Source organism: Phycomyces blakesleeanus (assembly GCF_001638985.1).
Source record: "Phycomyces blakesleeanus NRRL 1555(-) unplaced genomic scaffold PHYBLscaffold_11, whole genome shotgun sequence".
In the NCBI taxonomy this organism is placed as follows: Eukaryota; Fungi; Mucoromycota; class Mucoromycetes; order Mucorales; family Phycomycetaceae; genus Phycomyces; species Phycomyces blakesleeanus.
The window spans coordinates 1,343,516-1,355,912 of NW_017265144.1; the positions used below are offsets into that span (position 1 = coordinate 1,343,516).

Here is a 12,397-nt window from a genome sequence, read left to right on the forward strand (position 1 = left end):
AGGAACTCACCAGAAAAAAGTAGGGGACTGACAATAGCCTTCCAAGGACCCCAAGAAAGAATCCGGAAAGGAAGCAAAACCCATTCGGCCAGACATGACTACATAATGAACACCGTGCCCCACAGTATTCATTCTCCCTGGCTTAAGCACAAAACTCAAGCTACAAAGACCCAGAACCCAGGTACCGAACAGGCCAGAGACCCAGCCAACCGCAATCTCCAGAAAAATACCGGAAATCTAGCCAACCAGACCAGACCAGCCAACAGGACCACCGTGGCCCAAAAACGGCCTAGAATCAAGGACTCCGGAAGCCCTACTCGTACAGAAACCACCACTCACAGATCTCGGCCTCAGACCTGAGAGGAAGTCAACAAGAACCCTACGAACAAAAAGTTCAAGCCAACCCTACAGCAGTGCAAGCACCACCCTCGAATGTATACAAACGGCAAATACCAGAGGCAAACAGGATTGAAAACCAGTCTAGTACCACCATAGGTTACACTCATATGTAAACCTCCACAATCTACCTTCTCTTTATACTGTCTATGCCAAGCCAAGACTCAGAACCAAGCTAACAGGCGGAGCATGGTGTCGATCCCAGAGGGAAACGATAATCCAGTCCTTTGAATCTGAAAGCAGTAGGAACCGAACGTAAAAGAGGCTACCCTTACAGCTTAACCAAGTGACCCAACGTGAATCACCACGCAGATAGTCCCAAGGAAAAGTACTGTGAAAGGTCTGGGAATTCCAGTGTCACCATAAAGCTTACCAGAAGCTTCAGGATCGACCTTTGGTTCCGACCGCATCGGCTTGGCTCCAGGGCCAACCGACCGACAAGATGTCCGCTTGGTGAAGCGTACAGATCGCATCTTAATGTGCAGACCTTTGAACCGGTTCATGACTTGAATTACGCTGTGGCGTACTTTGCTTGTTCCTCTTTGCCTACCCAACCCTCCCTGAGTCAGCGGCACCAACGCAGAAAAGCTTACATGTCAAAGGGGGTGACTACAGCCATTGTCATTCTTGAGTTATCTGTCTGGGGATTTCCTGGAAGCCATATTCTTGTTTCCACCACCTTTCTACTGCTGGATGCAGTACCAGGCTTTAGAAACCAAGCCAAAGCAAAATTTTGTTTCTTGACCAACATTCGTTCACAATTAGGTCCAAAGTCAACCGATGGAACCCAAAAGCTAAGCACAACTAGGCTTTCTCTTCTTGCTACTGGATGTAGCACGAGGAGTAGGCTTCACTGGCACCGAATCTTTGGCATTTTAGAAACCCTTTGCCTGGAATTCGGCGGCCGACAAACCGTTGTTTGTTGGCGCATCGAAAGACTTTGCCGATTTCTTGCCCTTGACAAGAGAACGTTTGGGTTTCCCAACGCTGGTGGAAGATTCAACCTTGGGATCCTTTGGCTGCTCCATATGAGCGCCGGAAGCCAGCGCTTTCAACTTTGCAGCCATGGAGACCTTAGTCTCGGCTTTGGTTTCCTTTGGCTGCTTCTCGCGAAAGCCAGAGGCTTTCTCGGTCGTTGTTGCAACCTCGGTGTCCTTAGCCTTCTTCTTTCCACTCTGACTGGCGGGCTTGGCTGTCTTTGAATGGCCCTTTGGTCCTAGAACCGCAGGAGTGCACTCTCCAACCTTCTTTGCCCCGTCGGCGAGCAGACCAGACACAGACGCAGGAAGTGACTCTCCGCCCTTTTTCAGTCCACCTGACTTTTTGGTACCGCGACTCTGAGGCTTCAGCGCAGTAACAGCGATGGGCGCATCCAATCGTGTCATGTCGTGTTCCATCTTGTCGTCTACAACCTGCTGCGGGACACAGGTTGGGATCTTGTTCGCATTGCAATCCTTCTTTGCAGACTGGGAGACGTGCTGCAAATCGTCAACCGTCGGATTGCAGGTGTGGGCCACGAGCTTTTCGCCACAAATAGCGTTAGGCACCACTACCTCGACAACATCATCATCAATCTCCATGGGATTTTCGACTTCTACGACTTCACTCCAAGCCAGGTCATCGTCAATCTCCATCGGTGTGGGAAGTCCTGTGGAGAGACATTCGCCAAAAAAACCATTCACTGACTGCCAAGAAGATAAAGCGAACGCCTCATCAAGACCTTCTACTGTCCCAAACTTTGGCTTTGGATCCTTCAAGCCAGCATTATTCAAACCCGATGGGGTTTGAACGGACTCTTGTTCAAAGACAAAAGTCTCCTCGACTGGCTTTGGAACCAAACCGCACTCTGGTTCAGCGACTTCAGTCAATGAGTCGCAATGACCTTTGTTTTCAGAGTCGTTGAGCTCCTCTTCCAACATCGCGTCAAGGAATCTTGTAGGGAGTCTTGGATTTGCAAAACCCTCTGAGAAAAATCTTTCACAGATGAATTTGAGTCGTACGCTGACCTCAGCTTCATCGCATATATCTACAAGCTCACTCGACACACCCTCGTCGAGATCAGCATGGGTTTCCCCACAGGTACCAGCTACGCCGTCAACTGGGAACACCATTGTATCAATGCCACGCTCCAACTCATCCAAGGGAAGGAGGTGTGGAATATATTCCCGAAGCCCTACTCCAAAGAACACGCTAGACTCTCCTACACAAACAACGTCTTCCTCCTCCAAAGAGGAATCATCGACGGACATATGACCTGGGATACCTCCGTGGCGCTCACTCAACAAGCTACCTGAGGGTTCTCCCGTTGTTCGTGAACCAGTAGACCACAAAGAGCCTACCCAGTTTGACACAAGGCCAAGGATTGTCTGACGCATCACAGTATCGTGAGCTTCGACTCGATTCTCGCCGTTTGGTCTCACGTCAAGAGATGGGGTTGCACCCACTCCCGCCATGGAGGGGCGTCTTCTTGCAGGTTTGGCCATGCAAAATGCAGAGGGCAAAGGAGAAGCTTCCAATAGCATCACAGGGATGAATAGGAGCGCTGGGGCGAGTAGGTAAGCGAGCGCGAAGGCTGCGCAGAGAGCGTTGTAAACTTTGGAATTCATTGAGAGTAATGATGTATAAACAAAGTGCGAAAGAGAAAAAAGCAGGGCAGGTGGGAATAACTGAGGTATGTATATGTTTTTTTTTTGTTTTCTGATGGTAGTCGCGCTGACATCACACTCTAGGCTACCAATATATTTGTCTATACGCCTTTATCAACTTGACACACATAGGTATGTGTAGATAAGAATTGTCTCCCCCCCCCCAAACAACTACCAGGCAGCCTGTATATTTTCACATGATGATCAATACAGGTACCGCACGTCCTCTGAGGATTACCACACACACAAAAAGAACAACCAACCGGTTCATGTCTATTTAACGCTTTTACACTGTGATAAGCTTCTATAGATTCACATCAACACCAAGTCCAAGTACCAAGAGGTCTGTACTTTACTATTGTAAAAGGGCTTCATTATATGTTTAATACGCTCTTCTTGAATATGTTATTTTATTCTATTTTATTCTATTCTATTTTACTTTATTTTATTTATATTGTGTTGATTAAACCCCCGAAAAAATAAAATGAAATGAAATGAAAATTTTCTTCTGTTGGAACAAGAAGTGCACAGACCAGCTTAGAGTAACCTGAAAATTGCCGTTATTGAAGCTTGTACTCTGTCTTTAGAGTTGTTACTACAACCGATCAAAACCAAAGTCTTTCTTTACTTCTTTACTTCTTTACTTCTTTACTTCTTTACTTCTTTACTTCTTTACTTCTTTACTTCTTTACTTTGATTTATTCTCTTTTGATTTACTTTACAAGAAAGTTGGTTTTTGTTATCTAATGACTGTTTCTTATTGGCTGTCCCTTCCGTTGTATAACAGTTACACGATTACAGGTTAATATAAATTATAACCAATAGAAAGAGAAAACATGTACCAAAGTAGTAAAAAGTCATATTGACTATCGGATGCTTTCCCTCTTCCTTGTTATATTCAATACACATATAAATATTAACAGCTCTCATGAGACCGTTTTTTGTCAACAAAATGCCAGACCACTTATAAACCCCAACCGTAGTACTACAGTTTAATATTAGGCCCAGGCAATTTTTGTTGTTGTTGGATGTGCTGCTGTGTAAAGCGTATCAGCCAATCGTAACATAGTGATGTTATGGGAGATAGAGGAACTAACCTACAATGAATCCTACAGACTCTTTATTGCTAACACGTAAAAAAAAACTTTCGATGACTTGAAGTGACGCTTTCGTAGTCGAATAAGCTGAGTCTTGCTACTTTGTAATAAAATCCTGCTGCCAAGTTTGCACCCTCCATTATTCACCAATGAGATTTGTGGGTGAGAGGAATATAACGAGTGTGATATATTTTACCACCATTTTCACACTTCGTCTGTATCAAATCAAGTTTACATTCCGAAGGATATTGATCTGTGTAATCCAGAGACAAAGAATCCGGTGCTATTATTCTTTTAAAAAAAATAGAAAATAGTATATCTTTTATGTATATTTGTGTTTAAAAGAGAGAAAGTGAAGGGAAGTATGGACTAGATACCCAAGTAATAGTCCCATTGTATTTATGAAACAATAATTATTATTCTTCTTCTTTTAGCTTTTTCGTCTGCTCCCTGCTAATTAGTCCTATTTCTTTGATATAATGAGAGTAATATTAATGTTTTCAGCAATATGATTATATTGAGAGCTGCTTGTATCAGACATCATATCATTAGATATTTTTATCGTGCAAATATTAGTTTATTGAATCAAAATCACTAAAAACAGCCTATTTGATCAAAAAGAACCTGTGTGTGAAAGCTAGAGATATTACAAAGCTGTTTTGCGCATAAATGATAATGTTAGTATCTTAGAATATATATTGCTTACAAGAACTATGCAATATTTTTCTCTTCTTCTTCTTCTTCTGAAAAAGAGATCCCCAGAATAGTCTCTCAATCATTCGGTTTAAATATGTTAAAGCTTTTGTACTATAAACTTGTAGCAATAAAATAATATAGCTCAAAATGTTATAAGCTAACAATATTACATTAAATGTATTTCATTAACGAGGTTTATGTGCAAAGAATAAAGTACAAATAATCCATCCTGATAGCTGATATTTGTAGAGAACATCGAGGATCTATCTCAAATATCGCTATATAAGTGTATAGACACCCACACACATAATATATTAGACTTTAATGGGTTTATCTTTTTATCAGTATTTAAAGGCATATAAAATACAAATTATTGTCCCTTGAGTCTCTTATATATATTTATCTTTTGAGAGGCAGCTGCTATTTAATTAACCGTATATTAATGTCTGTGTCCTAGTTGTCTAAGATTGCTGTCTTGAGATATAAATTATGAATGCTGACTTGTTAAGTTATAATAGTAACGTATTCCGTTTGTATATCAAATTGATTATAAACAGTTCCAAGCAATATATCAAAGCAAAAGAAAAAAGGGAAGTCATTGGGACTAATTGCCCAATTTGCTTTTTTCAGATAGGTTTATTTCGTAGCAGCAAGGCTACAACTGCTAAATACTCGAATGTGCTATTTGGATAAAAATTTAACTATCAACGAAAATGATGCTTTTGATCAAATTGGCAAATTCTACACCGAAAATCAGCTATAAATCACTATTCATAAAGCTAATAGGCTCTATGACTATAAGTAACCTGGTTAGACACATCAAGATCCACCTTATCAACATTTTCTGATATCGATTGCTCAAATATTGACCAAAACATCCCACATTTTCACTTTATAAAATCTTAATTCACTATCAATCGGGCTATTTGCACCAAAAAAGTCCATTTTCGATACCCACTTTTACTCACAGGACAACTGAAAAAAAGTCTGGAAAATTTTCTTTTTAGCCTATTAAGTAAAGCTGTGTAGAACATAAATACGGGTCCGTAAATACTTGTCTCAACAAAAACAAATGCGAACTCGTGGAGATATCAACTACTCTAAAAATGCCTAAATTTGTTAAGGAAGTATAAAAAAGGCAAATAATCTATTTACACCACAGGGCTAAATAAATTACTGCGGGAGTATCTTTGTATTAAATATATAAATAACCAGAGTAACATACAGATATTAAATTGTTTTGTATAAGGCCAAGCATTAGGTCTTCTTAAGCCTTAATATTACTCTAGCTACGTAAAGAGTTCTTTATAAAAAATTAGAGATGTATGCCCTAAAGAAATATTGATATGAAACATGCCCATGTGATAAAAATAACCCGAATGTTAATATTAGGGGGTTTCACCAGCTTTGGATGTTGACTGTTGGATATAGCGGTAGTTTAAGCACCAGCCAATAATACAGGATTTCCACTCCAAAAGTTATATTTTTTTTTCAAACTATATATTTTGCAAAATCAAAACTTTCATTTTGTGCTCCGACTATATATAAAAAAAAATCAATTTATTTTTGGCTATTTGTACATTGGGGGAAGAAGCTAATGCTATGATCAACCCAGCCTTGGCAGTTTTCCATAGCGATATGGCGGGAGCACTCAGCAATATACTCCAAGAATTGACCACATACCAACCCGGGCTTTCTCTTGACCAGTGTTTTGAGTTTGGAGAAGCACTCTTCAATCGGGTTTAGGAAAGGAGAGTATGGGGGGAGAAAGTGTAGGTGGTGTCGTGAATTAGCAAACAATTCAGTGACAAGGTGGGATCTATGGATCGAGGCATTATCCATAATGAAGTTGTGAGGGGCAGCATTACTGTGGTCGAGCGAATCCATAATCGTCTTTACAAATTCAACGAAAATTGGTCCTGTCGTGCCACCAGGGGTCAACTTCGCCTGCACACTCTCAACACCTTGGTAAGAAATACCGGCAAGAATTGAGATGTTTAGTCCCCTTTTCGACTTCGTCTTCACAATGCTGGTCTCGCCTTTCTTGGACCACCCTTGTCCTCTGATCAGGTTTGCATTAAAGCCTGCTTCGTCCACAAAAATGCAATTGGTTTTATACGATAAACCATTCGTGTGCATACTGTCTACGTATACTTTTCTCAGCTCAATAGTCTTCGGGTCGTTTCTTTTTTCCTCGACCGGCTTGGTTCTCTTCAATGTGAACCCGATGTTGTTGATAATGTGCTTATGTAAGCCACTGATGCTCAAGTTCTGCTCTTGAAGCTCTGGAAATTTTCTAAACAGTTCCTCTCTCATTTGACCAAGAGTCAAGGTGCAGCATTCGTCCAAGAGGTCTTGAATGAACTTCGAATGCTCATCGGTTATCTTAAGACTTTCCGCGCGCGAGCCGCCTCGCTTCTTGGGCTCTACAGTAGCATCCCTCTCGAACTTGGTGAGGATGTTGTTAATCGATACCTATGAGACACCAAATGCCCTGGCTGCTTCGGCTCGGGTCATGGACTCTTCTATATAACATTTCTCCACAATCATGTTCTTGATGTGGATCGGAAGAACCTTTTGTGGTCCATTTCTCTTTCTTCTCTTAACGATAGCGATTTGATTGGGGTTCATGTTGGAGGATTTGAGTATAGAAAAAGATAATAGATAAAGACAGTTCTCAAAACCATATTACAAACTTAGCATTATATACTTTTCTTATAACAATATATTGACATTGCATGTTTTCTTATATTGTTTTTAATAAACAGTGTAGACATTCTTTAAATACTTTATCGCACATATTAGCATTCTTCATGCTATTTATTAATTTGCTTTAAATTTCTTTCTATCCGCATTAATTAATTTATTTTTTTCATATATAGTCGGAGCACAAAATGAAAGTTTTGATTTTGCAAAATATATAGTTTGAAAAAAAAATATAACTTTTGGAGTGGAAATCCTGTATCAGGAAGAAGACTGAGTTTATTGAAATTGGATTTTGAGTGATTATAAAGGGGCGTCCAAATAAGGTACTGATTTATGAACTCAAGAGTGACCTCCGTCACAGTCTTACTAACAAAAATGTAAACAAGTTAGGCACGTGACTTTTTAGATTTTTCTTTAGTATTCAAAGGGTAAAATGTGAAGAGGTGATCTCGGAATATAGAACGCCTTTTTTGATATAGACCTGTGCCTACACCGATATGTTTTTTTTCTTTCAAAAGTTTGTAAAAATAAATAACTCCGCCGAAAAGGAGTACTAGCCGACTCGGAGGAGCTTAATACGCGGTACGGACTTTAGCCATAATTTCCTCTATGGGAATATAAGCGTATTAAAAAACACAGCACATATACCAATTGTCTATAAGAAAACAAAGAAGTTGTCCATACGCAACTTTGTTACGCACCCAGAGTATTAAATCCTGTGATTTTCTACAATAATCATTTCGAACTGCAAAAAAAAAGTGCCAGCTCAGACATCGTTGTGCCGGACCGGGCCTGTTTTGATGACGTTGCGGTCACAACGAATATATGTAATGGTTATTCCCTTATCACCATTATGGCGTTCCTTTAGACTACACCATCAAACAACGATGTGCACTTAGTTATTACTTCAACATGTAATAACAAAAAGGTACATTGTCCCCCCTGCTAACGCTCTGGGCTCTGGCCTTTTGCTTCATTGTAAAAGGCATCCGGATGCGAACGTTGCATATAAAGAATGAAACTTCTTTATATGAATGCAGGGAGTTTGATGTAGAAGACAACGATGTGCACTTAGTTATTACTTCAACATGTAGTAACAAAAAGGTACATTGTCCCCCCTGCTAACGCTCTGGGCTCTGGCCTTTTGCTTCATTGTAAAAGGCATCCGGATGCGAACGTTGCATATAAAGAGTGAAACTTCTTTATATGAATGCAGGGAGTCTTCTGTAGTCTGTACTTTGATAAAGGTAATGTGTACCTAATAGGCATTGTTCAATTAATTGACTTTTACTAATTGGTACCAATGTACATTATTATTCTTCTGATGATTGATTGTTTTTACGCGTAAAAACAATCAATCATCACGACATGTTTAGGATTCTCAACTGTAAGCCAACTGAACAACAAGAAGCATATGTATATGTAACCATTGCTCTTATTAATTAGAATATAAAATCAAACGAAACTCTAGTATCAGTAAAACTTGAATAAGCTGCCAGAGGAGCCTTGGCTGTGGAAGAAAATGCAATCAAAAGATTAAAAGAAAAATATTTCTATACTTAAGCAAGATCATTTGAACACATATTGAAACAATAAACAAAAAAAAAGTAATAATGACTCGGTTGTTGGTAGTCAGTAAAAGTAAAAGAACATAAGCACTTTTATTTCTTTAATTCTATGGTTTTTATTCTTCACTTTTGTGATTCGATCACATAGTTTATTATTGCCTGCTTCCATTTTAACATAGCAGGAATGTTTTCAGCAAAGATCTTTAGCTCGCGTGGGGTTACCGGACAGGGAATCTTGCAAAAAGTTCTTTTTACAAGTCTAGTTTCTTCATCAACTAAAAATATGGCTTCAAAGAAAATCTGGTTGTCTAAAAGAAATATTATCTGTGGTTTGAATGTCCATACATATATATATATATGTATGTATGTATGTATGTTCACAATCAACTTACTGAAGAAACGACAGTAGAACTGCGGGACAGGGGACTTGTGCTTTTTGACATATTTGGCATATTCCAAGAGCTTGACCATATTTCGTATCATTTTGCTTTCATCTCTTTGCTCTTTTTCTGTGGTACTATTAAAGTGAATCCCTCCAGAAAATTCAATCAAAACGGGCGTGAGGCGCTTATCTTTGATTGAAAAGCATATTCCATCCCACTTTGCAGCTCCTGTTATATCAGCTGTCCGCTCAATCCTAATATGTGTTTAGAAGACAACCTTTTCATTTGTTTCAAACTAATTTATTTACCAATGGAAAGATACTAGGTCATTACAGCTTAAGAACATTGCATGTAACAGGTATATTGTTGTAATTGGAGCAGCTGTCCTCTCTTTCATTGGGAATAGAATTGGGTTTCTTGGGCTGGTCATCATTTGCAAGCTATTTAGATAGAGATATTAGGTTAATTAGCTAATTAACTAATTAACTATCAAAATAATGACAATGCCTTTCTTTTTTATTATAATATATAGATACTTACAAATGATGAAGTGTAGATTCCGCAAAGTAATAGTCAGCATATTCAGATTCATCCAGAGAATTATTAGTTCCAATAAAAGACCTTATTTGAGACTTTATGCATGTTGCTGAAGCAGAAGATTTGGAAATAAGATTCAAAATATCCTTGCACGGTTCACTTAATTCAATTTTTGGAGGGTCAGTCAATGATTTGATGCTGGCGCCGGATTCTTCTAACAAAGTCCCAGACATATATTCTAAGATACAGGATTTCCACTCCAAAAGTTATATTTTTTTTCAAACTATATATTTTGCAAAATCAAAACTTTCATTTTGTGCTCCGACTATATATGAAAAAAATAAATTAATTAATGCGGATAGAAAGAAATTTAAAGCAAATTAATAAAGAGCATGAAGAATGCTAATATGTGCGATAAAGTATTTAAAGAATGTCTACACTGTTTATTAAAAACAATATAAGAAAACATGCAATATCAATATATTGTTATAAGAAAAGTATATAATGCTAAGTTTGTAATATGGTTTTGAGAACTGTCTTTATCTATTATCTTTTTCTATACTCAAATCCTCCAACATGAACCCCAATCAAATCGCTATCGTTAAGAGAAGAAAGAGAAATGGACCACAAAAGGTTCTTCCGATCCACATCAAGAACATGATTGTGGAGAAATGTTATATAGAAGAGTCCATGACCCGAGCCGAAGCAGCCAGGGCATTTGGTGTCTCATAGGTATCGATTAACAACATCCTCACCAAGTTCGAGAGGGATGCTACTGTAGAGCCCAAGAAGCGAGGCGGCTCGCGCGCGGAAAGTCTTAAGATAACCGATGAGCATTCGAAGTTCATTCAAGACCTCTTGGACGAATGCTGCACCTTGACTCTTGGTCAAATGAGAGAGGAACTGTTTAGAAAATTTCCAGAGCTTCAAGAGCAGAACTTGAGCATCAGTGGCTTACATAAGCACATTATCAACAACATCGGGTTCACATTGAAGAGAATCAAGCCGGTCGAGGAAAAAAGAAACGACCCGAAGACTATTGAGCTGAGAAAAGTATACGTAGACAGTATGCACACGAATGGTTTATCGTATAAAACCAATTGCATTTTTGTGGACGAAGCAGGCTTTAATGCAAACCTGATCAGAGGACAAGGGTGGTCCAAGAAAGGCGAGACCAGCATTGTGAAGACGAAGTCGAAAAGGGGACTAAACATCTCAATTCTTGCCGGTATTTCTTACCAAGGTGTTGAGAGTGTGCAGGCGAAGTTAACCCCTGGTGGCACGACAGGACCAATTTTCGTTGAATTTGTAAAGACGATTATGGATTCGCTCGACCACAGTAATGCTGCCCCTCACAACTTCATTATGGATAATGCCTCGATCCATAGATCCCATCTTGTCACTGAATTGTTTGCTAATTCACGACACCACCTACACTTTCTCCCCCCATACTCTCCTTTCCTAAACCCGATTGAAGAGTGCTTCTCCAAACTCAAAACACTGGTCAAGAGAAAGCCCGGGTTGGTATGTGGTCAATTCTTGGAGTATATTGCTGAGTGCTCCCGCCATATCGCTATGGAAAACTGCCAAGGCTGGGTTGATCATAGCATTAGCTTCTTCCCCCAATGTACAAATAGCCAAGAAATAAATTGATTTTTTTTTTATATATAGTCGGAGCACAAAATGAAAGTTTTGATTTTGCAAAATATATAGTTTGAAAAAAAATATAACTTTTGGAGTGGAAATCCTGTATCTTAGAATATATGTCTGGGACTTTGTTAGAAGAATCCGGCGCCAGCATCAAATCATTGACTGACCCTCCAAAAATTGAATTAAGTGAACCGTGCAAGGATATTTTGAATCTTATTTCCAAATCTTCTGCTTCAGCAACATGCATAAAGTCTCAAATAAGGTCTTTTATTGGAACTAATAATTCTCTGGATGAATCTGAATATGCTGACTATTACTTTGCGGAATCTACACTTCATCATTTGTAAGTATCTATATATTATAATAAAAAAGAAAGGCATTGTCATTATTTTGATAGTTAATTAGTTAATTAGCTAATTAACCTAATATCTCTATCTAAATAGCTTGCAAATGATGACCAGCCCAAGAAACCCAATTCTATTCCCAATGAAAGAGAGGACAGCTGCTCCAATTACAACAATATACCTGTTACATGCAATGTTCTTAAGCTGTAATGACCTAGTATCTTTCCATTGGTAAATAATTAGTTTGAAACAAATGAAAAGGTTGTCTTCTAAACACTATATTAGGATTCGAGCGGACAGCTGATATAACAGGAGCTGCAAAGTGGGATGGAATATGCTTTTCAATCAAAGATAAGCGCCTCACGCCCGTTTTGA

At 38.9% G+C, this 12,397-nt stretch overlaps 5 protein-coding genes across 5 annotated transcripts; 3 read left to right on the forward strand and 2 right to left on the reverse strand.

The window, feature by feature from the left end:
- Nucleotides 1-105: 105 nt before the first annotated feature.
- PHYBLDRAFT_145909 (hypothetical protein) lies at nt 106-512 on the forward strand (the record flags this gene model as incomplete). The annotated part of the gene is made up of 2 exons (XM_018431559.1): nt 106-319; nt 355-512. The coding sequence occupies 2 exons, from the start codon at nt 106-108 to the stop codon at nt 510-512; spliced, it is 372 nt and encodes a 123-aa protein (XP_018291559.1).
- A 31-nt stretch (nt 513-543) lies between these two features.
- Nucleotides 544-3,002, reverse strand: PHYBLDRAFT_145910 (hypothetical protein; the record flags this gene model as incomplete). The annotated part of the gene is made up of 4 exons (XM_018431560.1): nt 544-629; nt 680-942; nt 990-1,221; nt 1,280-3,002. 4 exons carry the CDS (start codon nt 3,000-3,002, stop codon nt 544-546), a joined length of 2,304 nt encoding a protein of 767 aa, XP_018291560.1.
- Nucleotides 3,003-6,436: 3,434 nt separating this feature from the next.
- On the forward strand, nt 6,437-7,315 carry PHYBLDRAFT_63785 (hypothetical protein; the record flags this gene model as incomplete). The annotated part of the gene is made up of 2 exons (XM_018441181.1): nt 6,437-6,574; nt 7,139-7,315. The coding sequence occupies 2 exons, from the start codon at nt 6,437-6,439 to the stop codon at nt 7,313-7,315; spliced, it is 315 nt and encodes a 104-aa protein (XP_018291561.1).
- A 1,916-nt stretch (nt 7,316-9,231) lies between these two features.
- PHYBLDRAFT_168871 (hypothetical protein) lies at nt 9,232-10,261 on the reverse strand (the record flags this gene model as incomplete). The annotated part of the gene is made up of 4 exons (XM_018435953.1): nt 9,232-9,416; nt 9,501-9,745; nt 9,800-9,931; nt 10,032-10,261. 4 exons carry the CDS (start codon nt 10,259-10,261, stop codon nt 9,232-9,234), a joined length of 792 nt encoding a protein of 263 aa, XP_018291562.1.
- A 1,530-nt stretch (nt 10,262-11,791) lies between these two features.
- Nucleotides 11,792-12,257, forward strand: PHYBLDRAFT_168872 (hypothetical protein; the record flags this gene model as incomplete). Its single annotated transcript, XM_018435954.1, has 2 exons — nt 11,792-12,021; nt 12,122-12,257. 2 exons carry the CDS (start codon nt 11,792-11,794, stop codon nt 12,255-12,257), a joined length of 366 nt encoding a protein of 121 aa, XP_018291563.1.
- Nucleotides 12,258-12,397: the final 140 nt, after the last annotated feature.